Consider the following 25,310-nt stretch of genomic DNA (forward strand, 5'->3'; position numbering starts at 1 on the left):
GTTTTAATATTTTATAATGTTATATCCTGTACTCACTAACTTGCAATGTAGTAACTGCAGTTATAAATATGTATTTCTTATATTGCATTCATAAATTGATTAGTTCTATTCAAGTATTTATATTTGCTCGGTACTATAGCGCTTTACTCCTCATTTTCATTATAGTACTTTTTGCAACAATCTCTGGTTATCTTTGCTGTAGAATTTCATTTCACTAAGTAGGATATTTGTTCTCCCCTTTAATATCTCATTAGCATTTCTTTTATAATTATCCATATTTCTTAGACATTCCTCAGCCACTTTAGTAGTTCTTGATACTTTAAAGCTTTGCAATGAACATTCAGAAATTCAAAAATTTTATTTACAGTTATCATTCTATTCAATGACTCTGAAATACATGTACAGTAAACTATGTAACTGCCAGTTCAAACACAAGAAGGGAGATTTTAATAAACTCACAGGTGGTGGTTCGCCTTCCCCACTTTCCTTGGTGTAAAACTCATTCATAAACAACTGTATCTTGAAGGAATTTCTCTGCTTTTAGTATGTTGAACTTTCATCAAACCCACTGATAAGTGAGGGACTAGATAAAAATAATGTTCCAAACTTTGTTTTCTTTAACATCTGAACAATGCTTCTCTTTAAGGAGAGAGAGCAAATGATGACAAATTATCACCTAAGATACCCGTGTCTTTCCAATCGCATTTAAATAACTGAAATAAGTTTTACCTTCAGTCACCTGTCAATAACAAACAGAAGACCAAATTGTGTCATTAAGTATACTTCACGTATAAGCTAATTTCAGTTTCTTATTCATATTAAGCTATTATTAGCACTATACTATGGCCAAAGGGAGTTTTCTTAGCATTAATGAACAATTTGTAATAATACATTAACAGATCGTTTGAATAGTATGAAGAATTTCCTTTCCCTTCTATGTAAGTCTATGAGGTTAGAGTCAGGCAATTTTAGTTCATATTTTATCTCTGGCACTTAACCTAATGCCCAAAATAATCAGCTCTCCATAAACTATTTTTTGAATGAATAAAAATGCAGCCTGGAGCTCAGGGGTTAGCACTGGTCATCAGGGGTACACCAAGTGCTCCCTTTACTGAAACCCAGGAATACGGAGATGGCCCATGGGGAGAAATGGCTGGGTGGACTGCATTAAATTGTAAAGATGTCCCTGTGCAACGACTCGGTAATGGAGACCAATGATTCAAACAGAGAGGGCTGGTCTAAAAACTTCAAACTTTTGTAATCTCAGCTCTATGTAAAGTCAGCTCTCACTTAGGCAGAGTCCGAGGACAAAACAAAGCACAGTAATTGCCCCAGTAATCAGCCTAAAATAAGGCAGAACTTTAGACAACCAGCAGAATTGTGAACACCATCCCATAAGTAACAGCTAGACTCAAAGATCCTTTTTCCAGTGAACTTTATGCAGAAGTTTTGATTCCATTAGCTGAAAAAATAAAAATCTTGTTTCCTAATGATATGAGAAACTAGCAAAATGCTAAAGAAAGGTACAACAGAAATAGCGGGAGCTAAAAAGACTAAAAGAGGGCCTCCCCGGTGGCGCAGCGGTTGAGCGCTGGGCTGTGAAGCTGCCCGCAGCCTCTGCAGCACCGGTTCGATCGCCGGCCCCTGGCGAGGGTCCCATATGGCGTGCAGACCTCTCCTGCCGCACCTGCTGCTCCCCTCAACAGTGTACTTCGGTCCTTCTTCCTGTTCTGCTCCCTTCTCTGGCTCTGGTGGATTCTCTCACCCTCCCGCGCTTCTGACTGTACCCAGGCTTGTATAAATAAATAAATCTTAAATAAATAAATAAATGAATGAATGAATGAATAAATAAATAATTAAATAATTAAGAAGACTAAAAGAAACAGGAGAAAAGAAGGGTAAAGACAGACATGAAACTAGTAGGTTTTCAAGGCAAGCAAATCCACATTCTGATGAAGATTATGAGCAACAGAAGAGGAAAAGAAATATGGGTGGAGCTGCCACTGTACCTTCTTTTCTTGTAGAGAAAGAGAAAGAATTACCCCAAGAGTCTCCTTATGAAGAGGATTCAAGACCTCACTCACAATCTTCCAATATTGGTATCTCTATTCCTGTATATAAAAACAGATACAGATGTCCCACTAGTCCAGTAACTTCTATCTTGCCAATATGGGTGGCACAGCTGCATACAAAATAATGCAGAAGTAGGGCTTCTAGGAAGGTCTTGGGAAGCACACGCAAGGGCTGAGAGCACAATGTTGTTGGTGGAAAAGATAAGCAAGCAAGGAGACAAGACTATTGTGGGTGACAACACAGAGAAAGATGTGAGAAAGATCTGAGAAGTGAGATACAAATCCATTAATTAAAATACTTTATAGTGTTCTACTGAAGTGGTCCTACTAAAGAACATGGTTGGTGCAGGCAGGAAAGGTAGATGAAGATTTACAAGTTGAAATCACTAAGAATGTGAAAAGTATGGCAAAGTATAAAAATGTGATATCTGAAATTTCTAACACCACTGATGAAGTATGTATTTTAGAATTTGAGATGATTGAGTCAGCAATTAAAACTGTTGTTGATCTGATGGGAGACAGCATGTTCCTGCAATTTGGGTAATTCAGGATAGTGGATTCAAGAAACAAGTCTGGTTTTAAGAACTAGAGCGCAGGTCACCTCCAATAGTCTTTGAATGAACTGCAAGCTGAGCAAAAAAGCCTTCTTAGTTACTGAGTACAGGGACTTTTGGAGAGACTTTCTAACACATATGTTCATTGACCCTTTTTTATTTTGTGGGGTTTTTTTTTTTAGTATAGTAGACAAACCCTTAAAAAAAAAAAACTAGAGTCCAACTTTTCTCGTCATATCTGGGGACAAAAATGCAAATGTCAAATGGACTGTAGAAATTCCTTCGTTTATTAATTTATAACTATTAACACAAAAAAGTTAGATTAAATAAGTAGCTTGAATGTTCCAAAATTCAGCATATATTAAGTGTCACACACCTAAAAGTCAAAGTGTCCAAACCAAACTATTTCCAATACCCATCCTCCAAAACTTAAACTCTTGCAAAAATTTATTTTAATCTAATAGTCAAACAACTAGAAATTACATTACATTCTATTCTCTTATCTTCCAAGGTCATTTCACTGCCTTAGTATTTGTAGAGTCGCTCTCTTCCTCATCTTCACTGACCCTATAAATCCAAACTTTCATTTAGTCTCCAATTACACTGGTAAAATAGCCTCCTAATTTGTGTGATTCCAGCCCTATATCATTAAATCATCATCTAATCAGAAATACATTGCTATAAATGCTAATGTGATAAAGTCAACTCTCAAAAGTGCCACTGGTTTTTAAGTCAAAACATTTAATGTTCAGAATCCACCCTTTCTCTTAGATCTGCTTTTATTAGTACAAGTACTTTAAACTAGTGAAACTCAGTCTTTAAAATTCTAATAGGCGAGATCCTGGTAGGAAGGACTCAGAAGTGTTACACAAACTTAGCGGCACCTGTGATTCGTTCAGATTGCTGAGGGAATTTGGAAAGACAGAAGAAGGGAAGAGAAAAATCATCAAAATCCTTCTCCCCACGCCAACCACAAAGTCGGCCCACTGCACCTACAAGTAAGGGAGGAAAAGCTTGAAGACCAGATGCCAGGAGAATCCTAAGACATCTGAGAGGTCTGGACAACAAAAGGTGGAGAAACAGGGCCTCCCCACAGACATAAAGTGCTGGGAGCGGGTCCCTTTAAAGTGGTGCCTCTCTCTCTTCCAACTCTTGGAGACTGGTGGGACCATTTAACTAGTGAGTTGCATTCAAGTTGGGAGGACATCAGGGAGAGCCTAATAGGGTTGGTCCCTACATCGGGGGCCTCGAGGTACGCGATGCCCTCAGGAGAGGGAGGCTGCAGGAGCCCCATCACCCACCCAACTACCTCAAGGGCCCAGACGGTGTGCCGATCCTCCCACACCCACAACTACAATTCATTCCCTGCCCTTTTGTGCTTGTTTTCTCCCCCCCCCCCCTTTTTTTTCCTCCTCTGTATCTACCCTCCCAGGGAAGACTATCCTACTCAGCCCTATGGTGGTCCCCAGTGGACCAGACTAAAACAGCAACGACTAGCTCATTGGAAATCATCAGAGTCCTGTGTAGCAATTCCCTTTCCACGCCCCCACCCCCGTTTATGTGTTTATCAGTCAGTTGGTTGTCATTCCTTACCCTTTCTATTATTTCTACTTTCTCATTCTTCTATCCTTCTTCTTTCACCCCTTCAACATTACCATCACTGCTTTCTCTTCTCCTTCTGCTACATTCCCTCCTTCTCCTCTTTCCTCTCCCACCTATCTAGCTGCTTCTTCACTCACCTGTGTTCCTTCTACATTTCTATATCATCCTCCTTTATCCTCTCATCCCTCTTTCTCTACTTATTCTCTTCTGATCCTAGAAATTCTTCTGAGACACACCTAGAAGGACCTAGCAGTTCAAAAGAGAAATACATCCCAACCAGACTACAGGAACCTCCCAGTGGACTTGACCTCTGCGTGGGTCTGGGGATGCAATAACCACACAAAATTTGATTACCACAGGCTGAGAAGACATCGGATCCCATCCTACGCTGTGAGGACCGGAAAAGCAGGGGCTCCTGGTGCAAAGCATAGCTCAGAACAACACCTACCATAACAGAAGAGTGTTTGACTAGGTATTCAGCCACAGCAGCTCAGACGGTAGGCAGACAAATCCATACCTGAGCAAGAGAAACCAGAAGTCATGCCCACCAGCACAGCGGAACAGGGACGCTATGAACAGAACAAAGCCGAAGGCTAACAATGGGAAGAAAAAAAATTACAAATGATCAAGCAGGCCCTTCTGGAAAAAATACACCACAGAAAGTCAACCTCCAGAACCCGATAATATGGACACAAAACAGAATCTCCACCTAACAAAGAATTCAAAAAGGCCATAATGAAACAATTAAGGAGTTAAGAGAAAAGCAGAAAGAGATAAGAATATAATCAGGGCCTCCCTGGTGGCACAAGGGGTTAAGCACAGCACTATGAAGCAATCCACAGCATCTGCAGTACAAGTTAGATCCCCGACCAGACAGGGAGCTACCCACATGGTGCAGCAGATCTCTCCTGTTTCGCCCACTGCTCCCTGAAGCAGTGTGTATTTCAGTCAACATTCCTGTTCTGTTTCCCACTCTGTCTCTGGTGAATCCTCTCACCGCCCACACTTCTGGCCTATACCCCAGTTCTTGTATGCATAAATAAATAAATCTTTAAAAAAAGAATATAGTCAATGAACTGAGGAAGAAAGTAGTGTAACTGGAGGATATCCAGAGATTAGAAGAGGCGCTCAAGAATTCAGGGTAAAGTCATGAAAAAAAAATGGAAAAAATGGAAGAACAAATCAGTATACTCGAAGATACAGACATAAAAAGAAACAAAAAAGTTAAAGAAAGAAACACAAATAAAAAAGAATGAAGAAACACTTTGAGAACTATCTGATACCATAAGGAAAGGAAATATAAGAGTCATAGGAATCACAAAATGTGAGGAAAGAGACAAAAGAACTGAGAAGCTATTCAAGGAAATAATTGAAGAGAACTTCCTAAGCATGAAGAAGGAAATGAAAATAGACATACAGGAATTGAGAAGAACACTAAATTACCACAATGAAAGGAAAACTATGGCAAGACACATAATAGTGAAGTTTACAAAGATCCAAGACAAGCAAAAAATAATGAAACTAACAAGGGCGAGGAAACAGATGCTCTATAAAGAAAAACCAATTAGCCTAACATCAGACTTCTCTGAAGATACACTATGGGCAAGAAGGGAATGGAGTGACATATTTAACAAACTCCAAGTCAACAAATTCCAACCAAGAATACTGTACCCCACAAAGCTCTCCTTCCTTATGAAGGAAAAATAAAAACCTTATCAGAGAAACAAAATCTCCAGAAATTCATTACTACTAACCTCATACTCCAAAAAAATATAACAAGAACCCTTAAGCCATAACCAATAAAGGAATGAATAGGAAGAACAGAATAAAGTAAGGAACAGAGTCACAAAAAAGGCAAACGGTATGGCTAATACGGATGATAATATATCAATATTAACTCTAAATGTAAATGGACTAAACTCATCAAAAAAAAGACACAGAGTAACAGGATTAAAAAACAGAACCCAACCTTGTAATGCCTATAGGAAAACACATTTAACTACAAAAGATAAACACAGATTGGAAGTAAAAGGTTGGACAGCAATCCTACAAGCAAATGCACCAAAAAAGGAAGGCAGGCACAGCTATACTTACATCAGATAAAATAGACTTCAAACCAAAAAAAGTAAAAAGAGATATAGATGGTCACTAATTATAATTAAGGGGACAACACATCAGAAAGACATAACACTCATCAACATATACACAACAAAGAAAGGAGCACCAAAATACATCAGACAATTATTATCATCCCTAAAAAAAGACATTAGAGAAAATACACATGTAGTAGGAGACTTCAACACACCACTCTCACCAATGGACAGATCAACGAGACAAATAACAAGGAAAGTAGGGCTCAAAATAAGGACACAGACCTCATGGGCTTACCAGACATCTATAAGATACTACACCACCAAAAATCTAAGTACACATTTTCCTCAAGTAAACACGGATTATTCTCCAGGATTAATCACATACTGGGACACAAGACAGACATCAACAGGTATACTAAGATCAAAATCATACCCACTATCTTCTCTGACCATAAAGTCATTGAGCTAGAAATAAACCATGAAAAAAAGCAAGGAAATCTCCTACCTCATGGAGATTGAAACCCACACTACTGTAAGACCACTGGATCAATGAGGAGATCAAAGAAGAAATTTAAAAATACCTTCAGATGAATGACAATGAGGACACAACGGATGGCACACAGTTATATGCGCAAAATATACAGCAATACAGGCTCACATCAAGAAACGAGAAAGACCTCAAAGAAACAACCTAATCTCCCACCTTAAAGAACTGGAAAAAGAACAACAACAAAAAAACCCCAAAGCCACTAGAAAAAAGGCAATAATAAAAATCAAAGCAGAAATAAATGAAATAGAAGTTTAAAAAAAATCCAAAAGTTGGTTCTTTGAAAAAATAAAACAGACAAAGCTCTAGCCAGGCTCACAAACAGAAAACAAGAGAAAACACAAATAAAGAGGATATATTAAATAAAGAGGAGAAATTACAATAGACAGCAGAAATCAAAAGAATAATCAGAGATTACTATGAACAATTATATGCAAACAAGTTCAGCAATCTAGAAGAGATGGAGAAATTCCTAGGATACAATCATTCAAAGCTAGATAAAGAAGAAATAGAACACCTAAACAAACCAATTACTAGCAGTAAAACTGACACAGTAATGAAAATCCTTCCCCAAAACAAAAGTCCATGACCAGAAGACTTCACAAATCAATTTTACCAAACGTTCAGAAATGAACTAGTGCCCATCCTACACAAACTCTTTTAAAAAAGTGAGAGGGAAGGAATACTACCAAATACGTTTTATGAATCCAACATTACACTAATACCAAAACCGAACAAGGACAACACAAAAAACAAAAACGACAGGCCAATCTAATGAACACTGATACAAAAATTCTCAATAAAATCCTAACCAACAAAATCCAACAATGCATCTAAAAGATAATTCAGAGCCTCCCCTGGTGGCGCAGCGGTTGAGCGCTGGGCTGCAAAGCTGCCCGCAGCCTCTGCAGCGCTGGTTCAATTTCTGGCTGCCAAGAGGGTCCCACATGGTGCAAGAGACCTTTCCTGCCGCGCCTGCTGCTCCCCTCAGTGTTTCGTCAGTCTGCCTGTTCTGCTCCCTGATCTGGCTCTGGTGAATTCGCTCACCCTCCCACGCTTCTGACTGTACCCGGTGCTTGCATAAATAAATAAATAAATAAATAAATCTTTTCCCCTTTTTTTTTTTTAAAAGATTTATTTATTTATTTATTTATTTATGCATACATACATACATACATACATACATACATACATACATACATACAAGCACCAGGTACAATCAGAAGTGCGGGAGGGTGAGCGAATTCACCAGAACCAGAGCTGGGAGCAGAGCAGGCAGAAGGTCCAAAGTACACTGCTGAGGGGAGCAGTGGGCGGCAGGAGAGGTCTGTGCGCCATGTGGGACCCTCCTCTGGTGGCCGGGGAGGCAGCAGGGGATCGAACTGGTGCTGCAGAGGCTGCGGGCAGCTTCGCAATCCAGCGCTCAACCGCTGCGCCACCAGGGAGGCCCTAAATAAATAAATCTTAAAAAAAAAAGATAATTCACCACGACCAAGTGGAATTCATTCCATGAGCACAAGGGTGGTTCAACACCCAAAAATCAATTAATATAATCCAACACATCAATAAAAAGAAAAAGAAAAATCATATGATTATATCAATAAATGGCAACAAAGCATCTGACAAAGTTCAACATCCATTTATGATGAAGGCCCTCGAAATTCTCAGGATATAAAGAACATATCTTAACATAATAAAGGCCATATATGACAAGCCCATAGCCAATAACATTCTCAGGGGTGAAAGGCTGAAAGCCTTTCCTTAAGATCTGAAATAAGACAATGATGTCCATTCTCACCACTGCTTTACAATATAATACTGGAAGTCCTAACCAGAGCTATAATAAGACAAGAGAAAGACATACAAGGAATTCAAATAGGGAAAGAAGAAGTAAAACTATCACTATTTGCAAAGGATATGAGAATATACATAGAGAACCCTAAAAACTCCACAAAAAAATAATCAAAATAATAAGCCAGTTTAGTAAAGTAGCAGGATACAAAATCAACACGCAAATATCAGTAGCCTTCCTATATGCAAACAATCAATCTGAAGAAGAAGAAATTAAGAAAACCATCTCACTAACAATGAAACAAAAAAATCAAATACCTGGGGATAAACTTAACCAAGGAAATAAGTGACCTACACGAAGAAAATTACAAAAATATTTAACAAAATTATTGTTGAAAGAAATAGAAGACACAAAGATATGAAAAGACATCCCCTGCTCATGGAATGGAAAAGTTAACATTATTAAAATAGCCATCCTACTGAAAACAATTTACAGATTCAGCACTACTGCAATAAAAATTTCAAGGACATTCTTCTAAGAAATAGAACAAATATTGATGAAATTCATATTTCATCAAAATTCATATTGATGAAATGGCATATGGAGCCACAAAAACCCTTGAATAGCCAAAGCTCTTCTGACTAAAAAGGAGAATGTAGCTATCACACGCCCAAATTTCAAACTATACTACAAAGTAATAATAATTAAAAGAGTATGGTACTGGAACAAATACAGACACACAGACCAATGGAATCGAATAGAAAACCCAGAAATAAGCCCACATATTTATGGACAACTAATCTTTGACAAAGGAGCAAAGAATATGCAATGGAACAAGGATACTTTGTTCAATAAATGGTGCTGGGAAAACTGGACTGCTACATGCAAACAGTCCTCACACCATGCACAAAGCCAACTCGAAATGTATAAAAGATTACAACCTACAACCTAACTCTTACTATCTTCCACCAATTTTCATGGTGCTCAAATATCAACAGCATTTTATTCTGTTGCACCCAAAACTTTCATTTTCCATTGTACTTTATTGAATAGTCCCTTGATACCTATTACATGTTCAAATTTGTAATATTACTACACAGAAAACTAATTTTTTTAAATATTAATTTTCTCCAGAAATTTTGCTGAACACTTTTTCATTAGCTCTTAGAGCCTCTAGCTTCTCTTGAAATTTATACATTAGATAGCTATATATTCAGCAAGTATGAATAATTTTTAATTGCTAAAATCTATCTTAGCTTTTATCTTCAATCTATGAGGGAAGGTTTTTCAGTGCTGGGAAGGGGTTACAGCATAATGTATAATGAATAGTAGTCAACACTCTACTACTTGGTCCTGGGAATACACCTAAATTTCAAAGTTTAAAAATGATGTGAGTTATGGACTATGGAGAGATTACTTTTACTAAAGAATTTCCTTTTTATCTGGCAAGAGTTATTGTTCACCATGAATATCAGGTATATTTTATCAAATAATTTTTCTAAATATTTTACATAAAATAAGACTCTTTTTCCTGATAACATGATTATTTGATATATTATAGCAAAAGACCTTCCAATATGAAACCATCCTTGAATTCCTAAGATTAAAAAACTTCTGGTCTTAAAAGATTATTGAACAACAACAACAACAAAAAAAAAAAACAAACAAACACACCAGCCAGGCAAAAATCAGCTCACAAATAGATAAATACAAATTGGTGTTTACCAGAAAAAGGGGGTGAGGAGGATAGGCTAAATAGGTGAAGGGGGGTCAAAAGATACAAACTTTTATTTATAAAATAATTAGATCATGGGGATATAATTTAGAGCATTGGTGACTACCGTTTACATTACAAGAAAAATAATGTGTGATTATCCAGTAGACTGGTGTTAACTAGATATATTGTGGTAATCATTTCACAGTATAAACAAGTAGTGAATCATATTCTACAACTAATATACCTCAAATTATTCAACTCAAATTGGTAATATTTTTATTTAGCTGATCTTTTCTACCATTATATTCTACTTAATTTTCATGTCTGCTTTTATTATTCTTTTCTTTCTAATTACTTTAGGTTTCCTGTTTTCTTTTTCTAGCTTTCTAATGCTTTCACCAGTGTTGATAAATTCAAGAATATTTATCCAAGTAGTACTTTAGCTGGGCCTAACTCTTTACTAATATGACTTTTACTAACATTCACATTTTAGCTCTGCGTATTTCCTGCTTAACATATGAATTATTTAAAAATGCCTTTTTACCTTTGCCAGTATACTGTAATTTAGAAGGAGATCTTATGTGTACTTTAATATTATCTGCATTGTACTCAGAACAGGTCCAGAGTAATGTGGATGAAGAATATAGCTGAACTAGACAAAAAGTTTGTCCAATCAAATTAGTCACTATTTTGTTTCAAATATAGATGACTAGATGTTGCTCATGTTAAATACCTAATATTAAGGATTTCATTGGTGTTAAAGTTGAATTTTAAAGCAATAATCCTTAGTTATCTTCACACATACAAATACCTTATAGTTTTATATGAAAAAATGAAAGCAAATAAATGATATATAATTAAAATTGTTTACATAACAATAAACTTGCTTCTATTTTTCTGTTTGGTTCACCTAAAAATCAATAAAGTTGATCTGAAAATTAGTATTTTTGTAGCTTGTTAATTCCATTAAAGTATAATGAAAAAACTGTAAATCTTATTGGCCAACAGTCAATCTATTTTTAAATTATACTTACATAATTGACAAGTTGTCCACTGCTTTTGGTAACAGGGGATTCACTGTTTCTTTTACCATTAAATATCATCCCGCTAATCCAACTCAATCACTCCTCAAACAAACCCTGACCCCCCGAACAAATCAATGTTGTAACACATATTAAAAAAAGCAGTAACACTAACACTCCATAAAGAATTCAAAAGGAAATATGGGTTTAAAAAAAGCATATTAATGGGTTGCCTACTTTTATTGTAAAAGTAAATCTGTTTTATAAGTTAAATTTAGGAAATAATGAATAAATGATAACATACAAGTCATTAGTGATCAAAGAAATACAAAAAATACTAATGAATTATCATTTTCATCTATGTTATCAAGTAATTATTAAATACAAAATATCCATTACTACTTATACAGGTGAAAGATAAACCAGTACAATATTTTGGAAAATAATACCTTATATATGCATCACACAGTTAAAAAATACCCTTTAGCCAAATGATCTTACCTCTAGTATTTTTAAATGAAAAAAAAATACAGAGATGCAAAGATAATAAAAAATATTATAATAGTGAAAGAAACGTAAGGGCATAACTAAAGGGTTAGTAAATAATTCCAGGTTATTCTTAAAATGAATTAGTAAGTCAGTAATAAGTCCTCCTGAAGAATATTTAATATACATTGAGTGAATGAGCAGAGAGAAATAATAGTAAGAAGGTTATAAAAGAGCATATGCAAAATTACCATAACATTAAAAGTGGTTATTCTGGATTCACTAATCAAGAATGCTATTTTATTCTTATAGTTAAAAATATTTTGAATAATGGACCTCCCTGGTGGTGCAAGGGGTTAAGCACAGCACTGTGAAAAGCTAGCTGCAGCCTCTACAACATGAGTTTGATCACCAGCCGGCCAGGGAGCTACCCACATGGTGCAGCAGATCTCTCCTGTCTCGCCCGCTGCTCCCCTCCCTCAGCAGTGTATTTCAGTCAATCTTCCTGTTCTGTTCCCCTCTGTCGCTGGTGAATCCTCTCAACCCCACCCCCGCACCTCTGGCCTGTACTCCAGTTCTTGTATGCATAAATAGATCTTTAAAAAAATGTTTTGAATACTTTCAAATATTCCTCAATACATGTTACTTGTATAAAATTTTATTAAAAATTTTATTAAACAAAACAAATTCTTAGTCAAGTCCTACAATATGTAAATCATTTTACTCAGTACAATATCCTCTAAAGTGTATCTTATAATCAAACAAACTGTCTTTCCTGATACTCTACAAAACAAGCAAACAAAGAAAAACCTTTAAGGGTAATAAGCATCTTGTTTATGCAACATCAACAAGTATAGATAAAATATTAATGCACATAAGTTCCACCTAAGTGTATTGGTTGCACTGTTATAAATTTTTTAAATATTTAAAAAATTAAAACACTAAAAATTTACCTGCATTGCACTTTTCCCCAGTTTCACCACTTCAAATAATGTGACAGGTTCCCCTTCACCATTCTGTTGAGGGTGTCCATTAGCTCTTCCACGGCCAGTTCCTCTGACTCCAGCTTCAATTCTACTCTTCTCTCCTGGAGACTTTCGAGGTTTCTTATTCGTAGACTGAATAGAAAAATCAAGAAAAAATTAAATAGTGGTATACTCTCTTTTAAGCAGAATGATATGAAATCTTATTGGATTCTGTGAGAGGTAGTTAGCACTATTACAGATTAAAGACATTAATTCTTGACCAAAGGAATCTTTACAATTTGTTGTAGTGATAGAAATTAAAGTACAAATTGCGGGGCCTCCTCTGGTGGCGCAGGTGGTTGAGTAATGCACTGTCAAGCTGTCCACAGCCTCTGCAGCACCTGTTTGATCCCGGCCAGCTGGCAAGGGTTCCAACATGGCGTGGCAGACCTCTCCTATCTCATCCACTGCTTCCCTCAGCAGTGTATTTCATCAGTCTGCCTGTTCTGTTCCCTGCTGTCTCTGGTGAATCCTCTCACACCCCCACCCCCATCCCCCGCGTATCTGGCCTGTACCCAGGTTCTTGTATAAAACAAATCTTTTTTAAAAAGAAAAAGTACAAATTACAATACATACATTAATGTATACAAGGGATGAAAGCAAGTATTTGGTACAATATTGCCAATGCTGAATATTTTAAACATGCCCTCTTCTTGAAAATCCCTTCTGCCTCTTCCTCAGCACTCTCCTACTTCCTCAAAAACATTGTTCAATAAAACATTACTTGGAAGTGTTGCATATTCAGCTTCTCCCTCAATCGTTGTACTCAACTGTTGCTCTTATCCAGGGGCCTCCCCAGTGGCGCAGCGGGTTGAGCACCGCGTTGTGAAGCTGTCCACAGCCTTTGCAGCGCGGGCTTGATTCCCAGCTGGCCAGGGAGAAACCCACATGGCGTAGCAGACCTCTCCTGTCTCACCTGCTGCTCCCCTCAGCAATGTCTTCCGCCCCTCTGCCTGTTCTGCTACCCGCTCTCTCTGGTGAATTCTCTCACCCTCCTGTGCCTCTGACCTGTACCCCAGTTCTTGTATAAATAAGTAAAATCTTAAAAAATAATAATAAAATAATTTCGTATCCAGTAATCCAACAAATATATATTGAAGATATCTGAAATTATTCTTGGTACTAGAAATAAGGCAATAAGCAAAACAAACATGCCTCTCTTGATGGAGTTTACAGTCTTCAATTAAGAGTCTATCCCATGTGGGAAAAAGGAACTCTCCTACACTGCTGGTGGGAATGCAAACTGGTCTAACCACTATGGAAAACTGTGTGGAGGTTCCTCAAACTACTGAAAATGGAGTTACCACATGACACAACAATACCACTCCTAGGAATCTACCCAAAGGACACAAAAACATTAATTCAAAAAGATACCTCAACCCCATATTTATTGAAGTGCTATTGACAATACTGACAATAGTTAACATATGGAAACCACCAAAGTGCCCCAAAATAGATGACTGGATCAAGACTGCATCAAGATGTGGCATATATATATACAATGGAATACTATTCAGCAATCAAAAAAGATAAACTCATGCCATTTGCAGCAACATGGATGGAGTTAGAAGGGATTATGCTCAGTAAAATTACTCAGAAGGAAAAAAAAATATCAAATGGTTTCATTTATAGGAGGAATATAGGGGAACCAAATAAAGGATCAGGAAAACAATAATAATAAATTTAAAAAATTAGCTGGCAACTACAAATCACAGACATTCTACAGAGGAGGGAGAGGGAGAGGAATCAAAAGAGGGGAAGGAACAGCACAAGGGACTATAGTGATGGTGCACAGGTGACTTGGTGGTGGGAAGTTTACAGGGACTATACATGAAAGGAGAAAGCAAATATTGTACAAAAATGAACAATGATATAAAATATATAAATAAAATTTTCAAAAAGTTAAAAAAAAAAGTAAGATTCCATTCCATGTGCCCAAAATCAAACTAGGGGCCTCCCTGGTGGCTCAGGGTTCAACATCTCAGCACTATCAAGCTACTGCCAGCCACTGCAACATGAGTTCAATTCCCAGTGAAGAAGCTAACTCACACTGCACAGCAGACCTCTCCAGTCTTGCCCACTGCTTCCCTGAGCAGAGTGTTTCAGTAGATCCATCTATTCTGCTCCCCATTCTGTCATTAGTGAATCCTCTCACCCCCCACACCTCTAGCCTACACCCAAGTTCTTGAATGCATAAGTAAATAAAAATAAATCTTTCCCCAAAAAATCAACAATATCTGCAAACTTTAAATCTCACCTTTAAAGCCAAGGGTAATTGAACTGAATTGCTTGCATTCACAATATTTATTGCCATAAATTTCATTCACATATAAACTATGTTTACTACTTCATAAAACCTACCAATTAAGTCAATGTTGCTATATTTAATAGACACTTCATGAGACATGCTGTATTGATTTCTTCCTTTTCTCCCCTTTATATCCTGCCTGTTAGTATTATAGTAGGTCTCTCCTTAGCATATCTTCTCAAACTTCAAACTCTTATTTTGACTGATTTAATTTACTGATGATAGTTTATTTCTCTTATCAATGTTTATCTCTAAATTCACCCTTATTTGTCCGATTTATTGAATCTAGAGCTAGATCCTGTAAACATTTCTCTTTTGCCTTCTGCTACAGTATTAGGCTTTTTAACAACAGAGACCTGGGAGTACATTTCAAAGTATAGTATTGAGGGGTTCTCTTTGTTATTATAGTTCCTGTATTTTCTATCCCTCTATTCTTTATAGCACTCTTTCATCCTCTTAGTAGTTAACACTTTTGTGTGTTGATTAATACATAATCATTTTATGTGGCAGCCACAAAATAAAAGCCTATGTTAAAAACACAGAAGATGAAAAAGAACCTAAACACACTGCTAACAAAAATCATCAAACCTCAAAGGATCAGAAAAGAACTACAAAAGCCCTCAGAAATCAACTAGCAAAATGGCAATGAAAATGCATTTAACAACTAAAACCTGAAATGAAAACACACTAAATTTTTCAATCAGAAGACAAAGAATGAATGAATGCATTAAAAAGCAAGACCCAACTTTATGCTGCCTATTAGAGACTCACTATAGAAATAAGGAAACTCACGGACTGAAAGGGATGAAAAGTAATATTGCATGAAAATAGAATTAAAAAGAAATCTGGGGCCTCCTGGTGGCATAAGGGTTAAGACACAGCTATGAAGCAATCCGCAGCCACTGCAGCACCAGTCAATTCCCGGACCGCCAGGGAGCAACCTATGCATATGGCGCAGCACACCTCTCCTGCCTCGCCCTCTGCTCCCCTCAGCAGTGTATTTCATTCAATCCGCCTATTCTGTTCCCCTCTCTGTCTCTGGTGAATCCTCTCACCCCACCCCCCGGCACCTCTGGCCTGTACCCCAGCTCTTGTATGAATAAATAAATCTTTAAAAAAAAAAAAGAAAAAAAAAGGAAAATCAGTTCTGCTATACTCATAAAGAACAGGTTTTAAAACAAAGAGGACAATTAAAAAAAAAAAGATGGACATTATGTAATGAGAAAGGGTCAATTCATCAAGAAAATATAATGATCACCTAAAATGCACATATCATAGCACCAAAATATGCAAAACAAATATTAAAAGACCTAAAGGGAGAAACTGACAGAAACACAAAGACAGTGGGCAATTTTAATAACCAATATCATCAAATGATAGATATTCCAACAGAAAATCAGAAAGAAAACAATGGTCTTAAATGATACATTAGACCAAGTAGACATAATAAACACAAAACATTACCTCCAAAAGCAGCAAATTACACATTCAACTCAAGTACAAACAGCAGTCTCAAGAACAGATTACATGTTGGGACACAAAACAAATTTCAATAAATCTAAGAAGATCTGAATCATATCAAATTTTTTTCCAAGCCACAAAGTTATGAAGTTAGAAATCAAACAAAAAGAGAACACTGGAAAAAACACTAAAATGTGGAGATTAAACAACATGCTACTCAACAACTAGTGGGACACTAGAGAAATAAATAAATAAATATCTATATATATATCTGGAGACAAGCAAAAATTAAATAAATAACATTAGGTCAAGGAAACAAAGTCAACAAAATTGATAAACCATTGGCTGGACTCATTAAAAAAAAGAGAAAAGGCTCAAATAAAATAAAAAATGAAAGACGACATTCCAATGAATACCACAAAAGTGGAAAGGATCATAAAACACTATTATGAACATCTGTATACCGACATGTTAGACAACTCAGAAGAAATGGATAAATTTCTTAAATCAGAAAACCTCCCAAAAGTGAAAGAAGAAACACAAGATCAAAATAGACAGAGCACAGTAAAGAAATTAAAATTATAATCAGAAACCTCCCAAAAAACCAAAGACAGGACCAGATGGCTTTACTGGAAAATTGTACCAAATATTCTAAGCTCTCTTGCTATTCTTGTCAAACTGTTTCAAAAATATCAAAAGGAATTTTCCCAACTCCTATAAGGCCAACAAAACACTGATATCAAAACCAGATAAGGACAAGACCAAAAAAGAAAATTACAAACCACATATCTGATGAAGAGATACAAATATCCCCCGCAACCTGCAAATATTGGTAAATCACATTCAACAACACATATAAAAGATCATACACCATGATCAAGTTGTATTCTAGGGATGCAAGATGATTCAACATAACAGATCCATCAATGTGATAAAGCAAATCAACAAGATTAAAGATAAAAATCCTAAGATCATCTCAACAAATGCATAAAAAGCATTGATAAGTAATATGGGCAAAGAAGGAACATATCTAAAGATATTAAAAGTCTATATATGTCTATATAGTTATCATACTCAATGGGAAAAAATTGGAAGCTTTTCCTTGAAGATCAGCAACAAGACAAGAATGCTCACTCTAACCACTATTATTTATATTTAAACATAGTTTTGGAAGGCATCACCAGAGCAATTAGAGATAAAAAGGAAATAAAAGGTACCCAGATTGGACATGAATGAATTTAACTGTAACTATAGCAGAGGACATGATATTATACATAGAAAACCCAAAAGAGTCCACATCCAAATAATAAAAAAACGTTAAAAATAACAGATAAATCCATTAAAGATTTAGGGTACAAAAGCAATACACAAAAATTGTTGTTTTTCCACACACAAATAATGAACTAGCAAAAAAAGAAGTGATGAAAACTTGCTTCACATCAAAGAGAATAAAATACCTGGAAATAAATTTTAATAAGGCATCAAGGATCTGCACACTAAAATTTACAAGATGCTGTTTAGGGAAACTGAAGAATACACAAAGAAATGGGAAGATAGTCCATGTAAACCCTATTATGATGTCACTGGCATTCTTCACAGAAACAGAACCAAAAAAATCCTAAAATTTGTGTGGAATCATAAAACAACTCTAGTTGCCAAAATATTCCTGAGAAAAAAGAACAAAAACAGAGGCATCATGCACCCTGATTGCAAGCTACAATAATAAAAACAGTATGGTATTAGAACAAAATCAGGCACACGGTTGAATGAAATAAAATCAAGAACCAAGAAATGTAATTACATATATATGGACAACAAATTTCTTGCAAAGGAGCCAAGAGCAATGGAACAGTCTTTTCAATAAACAGCGCTAGGAAAACTGGACAGTCAGAAGCAAAAGGATGAAACTAGATCACTATCTTACACTATGTGTTAAAATGAACTCAAAATTGGGCCTCCATGGTGGCGTAAGAGGTTAAGCAAGGCACTACGAAGCAATCCGCAGCCTCTGCACACAAGTTAGATCCCCGGCCGGCCAGAGAGAATCCCACATGGCAAAACAGACCTCTCCTGTCTCGCCCTCTGCTCCCCTCAGCAGTGTATTTCAGTCTGCCTGTTCTGTTCCCTACTCTGTCTCTGGTGGATCCTCTCACAACCCCCTGCCAACATCTTCGGCCTGTGCCCCAGCTCTATTATGCATAAAATAAATAAATAAATCTTCAAAAATGTAATAACATGAACTCAAAATGGATGAGAGACCTGAATATAAGACATGAAACAATAAAGTATCATAAGACAAAATGTAGGTGATAAATTCTTTGACACCAGCCTCTGAATTCAACTCCAATAGCAAGAGAAACAAAAGAATATAAACAAATGGAACTACATCAAACTAAAAAGGTTTCTGCACAGTGAAAGAAATGATTAGTAAAATGAAAAGGTAGCCTATGGAATAAGAGATGATATTTGCAAACAATATATCAAACCATACACTCAAAATACATGTCATACAATTCAACAATAAAACATTCCGTATAATCCTACTTAAAATTGGATTGATGATCTAAATAGGCATTTCACCAAAGACATACAAATGGTCAACACACATGAAAAGATGTTTGATGTTGCTTACCACTAGGGAAGCGCAAAAAAAACACATTGAGATTTTCACTTCATACTAGCATAATGGCTATTATCAAAAGAGCAAGAAACAGTAAGTGTTTATGAGGATGTGGTGGGAACCGTAAACTGGTGTATTCACTATAGAAAATAGTATGGAAGTTTCTCAAAAATTAAAAATAAGATGACCAAGTAATTCTACTTGTATATATTTACACAAAGGATATGAAAAATTTATGTGAGGGGATTACACTAAGTGAAATTAATCAGAAGGAGAAAGAGAAATATTGATACATGATTTTTCTCATATGTAGGACATAAAGAAACAAGGAAGCATCACCTTTTTTATTTTTTAATACTTTTTTTTAAAGATTTATTTATACAAACACTGGGTACAGTCAGAAGTGTGGGAGGGTGAGAGAATTCACCAGAGCCAGAGAGGGGAGCAGAGCAAGCAGAAGGACCCAAGTATACTGCTGAGGGGAGCAGCGGGCAGCAGGAGAGGTCTGTGCGCCATGTGGGACCCTCCTCCAGTGGCTGGGGAGCAGCCGGGGATCGAACCGGCGCTGCGGGCAGCTTGGCAAGCCAGCGCTCAACTGCTACACCACCAGGAGAGGCCCGGAAGTATCACCTTCTTTGAAGCTGCCACGCATGAGTGTCAAGTGGAGGGAAAAGCGAATGTGAAGACTGAAGTGTAAAAGAAAGATGAGGCAAAAATCCAAATAAACTGATAGCACCCACGGAAGCCACAGGAGCAGAAACAAGCAGTCAAGAGGCCAGAGACATTGGTATAAGTTACTGGACTGCATGCTACTCTCTAGTATGTATCTCAATGAATCTAGAACATCTATCACCATCAGACAGCTGCTACCACCTTTGAGAAACCCACTTTGCTTGTAGAAAACCAGTCCCTTTTCTTTCCTTCTCTGTCAAAGATTATTTGACCATAAATCTGTGGATTTATTTCTGGATTTTCTTTTCGGTTCCATTGGTCCGTGTGTCTGTTCTGGTTCCAATACCATGTACTTTTGATTATTATGGCTTTGTAGTATAGTTTGAAATCTGGGAGAGTGATGACTCCATTCCCCCTTTTTTTTTTCAGGAGGGTTTTGGCTATTCGGGGTTTTTGGTGGCTCCATATGAATTTCATCAATATTTTTCTATTTCTTTGAAGAATGACATTGAAATTTTAATTGGAATAGCACTGAATCTGTAGATTGCTTTTGGTAGGATGGCCATTTTGATAATGTTAATTCTTCCAATCCATGAGCAGGGGATGTCTTTCCATTTCTTTGTGTCTACTTCTATTTATTTTAACAGTGTTTTCTAGTTTTCTTTATATAGGTCCTTTATTTCTTTTGTTAGGTTTATTACCAAGTATTTGATTTTTTTTGTTTCAATAATAAAAGGAATGGTTTTCTTGATTTCTTTTTCAGATTTACTGTGTATAGGAAGGCTACTGATTTTTGTGCGTTGATTTTGTATCCTGCCACATTACTAAACTGATTGATTAGTTTAATTAGTTTTTCTGTGGAGTTTCTGGGGTTCTCTATGTATATTATCATTTGACAAAGGAGCAAAGAATATGCACTGGAGCAAAGAAAGTTTGTTCAATAAATGGTGCTGGGAAAACTGGGTCGCTACGTGCAAAAGAATGAAACTTGAATACCTCACACCATGCACAAAAACCAACTCAAAGTGGATTAAAGAATTAGACATAAGACCTGAAACCATAAAATACATAGAAGGAAATAAAGGCAAAACACTACATGACATGCACCTCAAAGACATCTTTACAGACACATCACCCAAAGCAGTGATAGTGAAGGCAAAGATAAACAGCTGGGACTCCATCAAATTAAAGAGCTTCTGCACAGCAAAAGAGACAATAACAAAAACAAAGAGAAACCCCACTGACTGGGAGAACATTTTTGCACCCAACACTAATGATAAAGGACTGATCACAAAAATCTGCAAAGAGCTGATGAGACTCAACAACAACAAAGAAAATAATCCAGTCAAAAAATGGGCAGAGCTAAAAAGAAACTTCTCTGAAGAGGAAATGCAAATGGCCAACAGGCATATGAAAAAATGTTCAACATCATTTGCAATCAGGGAAATGCAAATCAAAACTACAATGAGATACCATCTCACACCAGTGAGAATGGCACATTAAAAAAACTAGCAACAACAAATGTTGGCGAGGTTGTGGAGAAAAAGGAATTCTCCTGCACTGCTGGTGGGAGTGCAAACTGGTCCAATCACTATGGAAAGCTGTGTGGAGATTCCTAACCTACTAAAGATAGAGCTTCCATATGATCCAGCAATTCCACTCCTAGGTATTTACCCCAAGGACACAGAAACATCAATTCCAAAGAGCACCTGCACCCCTACGTTTATAGCAGCACTATTTACAACAGCTAAGCTTTGGAAACAACCCAAATGCCCAAAAATAGATGACTAGATCAAGATGTAGTATATATACACAATGGAATATTACTCAGCAATCAAAAAAGATAAACACAAGCAATCTGCAGCAACATGGATGGAGCTGGAAGGGATCATGCTCAGCAAAATAAGCCAGAAAGAAAAAGAAAAATACCAGATGGTCTCACTCATAGCAGGAATCCAGAAAACCTAAATAAGGGACCAGGAAAAAGAATAACTATAAGAAAGAAAAAAATCAAAATCAACAAACTAACTATAAACCAGAGACACACTATGGGGGGGAGGGCAGAGGGATTGGGGTCAAAATAAGGCAGTTGCAATTGTATGGGCAATATGAAAATTAAATTAAAAAAAAAAACGAAAAAAGAAAACCAGCCCCTTTTGTTTCTTTGCCCTGGACCTGTGACATTCTGGACTAGTTCTGTTCTCAGGTGTGGCTGAATATAACGTGCAATAAATCATCCCTTCTGCTATCTTAACTGAAGAAAAAAAATTCAAAGACAAAAAGAAACAAGGCAAATGAACAAACAAAACTACAACAATAACCCTTAGACTCTGAGAGGAAAAGAGGGGCTGGAATAGTTAGAAGGGTCCAGGTGGTTGGTGGTAGATGGTGACTGAACATTTGGAGGTTGGTGTCGTGTGATTTAACATTAACCAAAGTCCATATTTGATTCAGATATTCTTATTTTTTTGCCTACTGACCTTTTACTTTTCTATGACGCTACCCATAATACCACATTGTCTTCTAAGCTCCTCTTGTTACAGTTTTAGACATTCCTGGGATTTGGTGACCTTGATAGTTTTGAGGAATACTGTTCAAGTATTTTCTGCAATATTTCTCAACTGGGATTTCTCTGAGGTTTTTTTCATGGTTAAACTGAAATTAGGGTTGTAGGAGGGGAAAATGGGAGAGCTAAAGTGTCTTTTTTATCACCTCATATAAAGGGTACATACCATTATCAACATGATTTATCACCATAATCAGCTAGTTGAAGTGGTATTTATGAGTTTTCTCTCCACTGTAAAGTTAACTTTTCTACCCTTTCCTTATTGTACCCTTTGGAAGAAAGTCACTGCATGCCTTCACCTTTAAGAGATGCACAGTTGTGTTCATCCTTAAGAGGAGAATATTGATACATATTATTTGGAATTCTTCAATATAGGAGTTTGTCTATATTCATTTATTCAATCATTTATGATATGCACTCACTAACATTTGATTATAATTCAACACTACAGCAAGTCAGTTCTCAGCTAAGGTCACTGACAGCTTCCTGAAAATGCAACTTAGAGCAAAATGATGTAAAAGAAACCAATTTTACCATAGGCTATTTGACATAAACAATAGTTCCTAATGCATATTCCTGGTGACAAAAGCAACATCAAACTAAATGGAAACCCAAACACTTCAAATATTAAACAGTAATTTGTATTCATTCACTTTCCAGCCACTTAGCTCATAGATGTGGGTAGTCACAGTAAATCTCAGCAGTTCAGTATACTAGGTGGGAACCAATCCTATATAGGATTCCATCTCCACACAAACCCATATTCACTCCTGCTAGAAAAATGAGACATATCAATTTAACATGAATATCTTTGGGATGGGTCCCAGAAAAGAAAACACATGTAGACACAAGAGAACACGCAAACTCTACAGACAGTGGTCCCAGCTGGAAATAATTTTTTTCACTCTCAACATTATAATGAAACGTCAAGCAAAATGACATATTCAAAGATCTGTTGATATATTTTGTTGTTCAACTTGTTTCACCTTTAATCACTGGGAGATTTTGTAATTGGCTCCAGTGTCTATCTAACATAGTCCCATCACTGTGTGTCTTTGTTTTTTTAGCACCTGGTTACAATCTGGGACAATATACTCCAGATTCATTGTTTATTCCCTTTCCCAATTTCAGAATCAGCCAATATTCCAAGGGGCCCTGACTGTTTAACTGGAGAATATTAAAGATTAAAGTGTGACACCAGGTTTTGTTTCTTGATACTAAGGTTTCCTTCCTTCTAGGTCCCTAGGAAGACAAAACAAATACATACATTCCATATACACACACAATTATAATATTTCTGTATGCAACCATCTGTTATCTGTATTAAGCTAAACATAAATTCATACAAGCATCTCCAACTCTAATCTATTACCACATGGATGAATCTTCCCTATGCTATCAATAAATTCCCAGTCCAACAATAAGAAACATGGCTCCCTTACATGTAGAGTAGTATTAGAGTTGTAAAAACCATTCCCCCATGGGGAGGAATTTTATGAACAAAGATTACATTGCTTGCATGCATTATGTACAGTTTTTTTTACAGATTCATTTCCAAAGTTACTTAAGTCAGCAACTTTCTAACTCTACTTCCTTCAGTGACATTGTTTGAAACATTTGCCTTAGAGTTTGTTTGTTCTGTTATTGTCTACATTCCATTCTGGTATTCTCCCAACCTCTTAAATGTTTTTTGAAAATACATATTCATAAAATTCATTTTTGTAAAGTTCAATAGGCTTATACAACTGTATAGTGTCTCATATATACAGTTATGGTATCATAGAAGAGTTTCACCACCTTAAAAAAATCCCTGTATTTCCCTTACCCATTCAATCCTTCCCCTTACCCCTTAGCAAACACTGAAATTTATTACTAGTTTTGTCTTTGACATATATAGTCATATAACTGAACTCATACAGTATGCAGTCTTTTTAGACCAACATCTTTTCCGCAAACAATATACATTTAAAATTCATTCATATCTCTGTATGCTTATACCATAATTTGTCATTCATTTACATATGATAGACGTTCTGTTCACCATTTTGGGGAAATTAGAAATAAAGCTGCTGTAAGTATACACATGCAAGGTTTTATATGAATACCACTTTCAAGTCATTTCAAATCCACACCTAGGAGGACATTACTACATGATAATGTAAAACTGTATTTAGCTTTACACAGAACTGCCAGACTGTGTTCTAATGGGTACCATTTGTATTCCCATGAGCAAAGCACGTTTTTGTTTTCTTTTTTGCTTCACATCCTTGCCAGGAAATTGGTATTGTCAGGGTTTTGGATTTCAAGTGATTCTAACAGAAATGTAGCAGTATCTCATTGTTTTCTTAATTTGCAATTCCTGAATGACAAATAAGTAGGGACTTTTTATTAATGATTAGTTCTACAAATTGAACATTTATGTTCAAATGACTGGTCAGCGTCCTGGCAGCCTCGTTAGATCATGTCTAATTCTCTATCTTTGCACTGTTCGATATGGATAGCTACAGTCTTATGTAGTTTATTGAGCACTTAAAATATGGCTAGTTAAAATTGAGATATATAGTAAAGTATAAAACATCCTAAACATTGTAAGGATTTAGTATGGAAAATGGTATATACAATGTCTCAATAATTTTACTTGATTGTATGATAAAAATCACAGTTTTAGATGTATTAATTAAGTAAATTATATTATCAAAATTAAGTTCACCAATTTCTCATAACTTATTAGAAAATATTGCAATGTGGATGTGGATTTGGTCCTATTTCGGTT

The 25,310-nt window shown here is 36.3% G+C and overlaps 1 protein-coding gene across 1 annotated transcript in view; it reads right to left on the reverse strand.

Annotated features, from left to right (window-relative positions):
* STAG1 (STAG1 cohesin complex component) overlaps window positions 1-25,310 on the reverse strand; it is a gene marked incomplete at both ends in the record, with an annotated part of 263,904 nt that overhangs the window by 227,305 nt on the left and 11,289 nt on the right. The window contains one exon of the mRNA XM_084232404.1: window positions 12,839-13,003. Within this exon, the coding sequence (XP_084088530.1) occupies window positions 12,839-13,003 (165 nt within the window). The remainder of the gene's footprint in view (window positions 1-12,838; window positions 13,004-25,310) is intronic.

Source organism: Talpa europaea (genome assembly GCF_964194135.1).
Source record: "Talpa europaea genome assembly, chromosome: 4".
Taxonomy (NCBI): domain Eukaryota; kingdom Metazoa; phylum Chordata; class Mammalia; order Eulipotyphla; family Talpidae; genus Talpa; species Talpa europaea.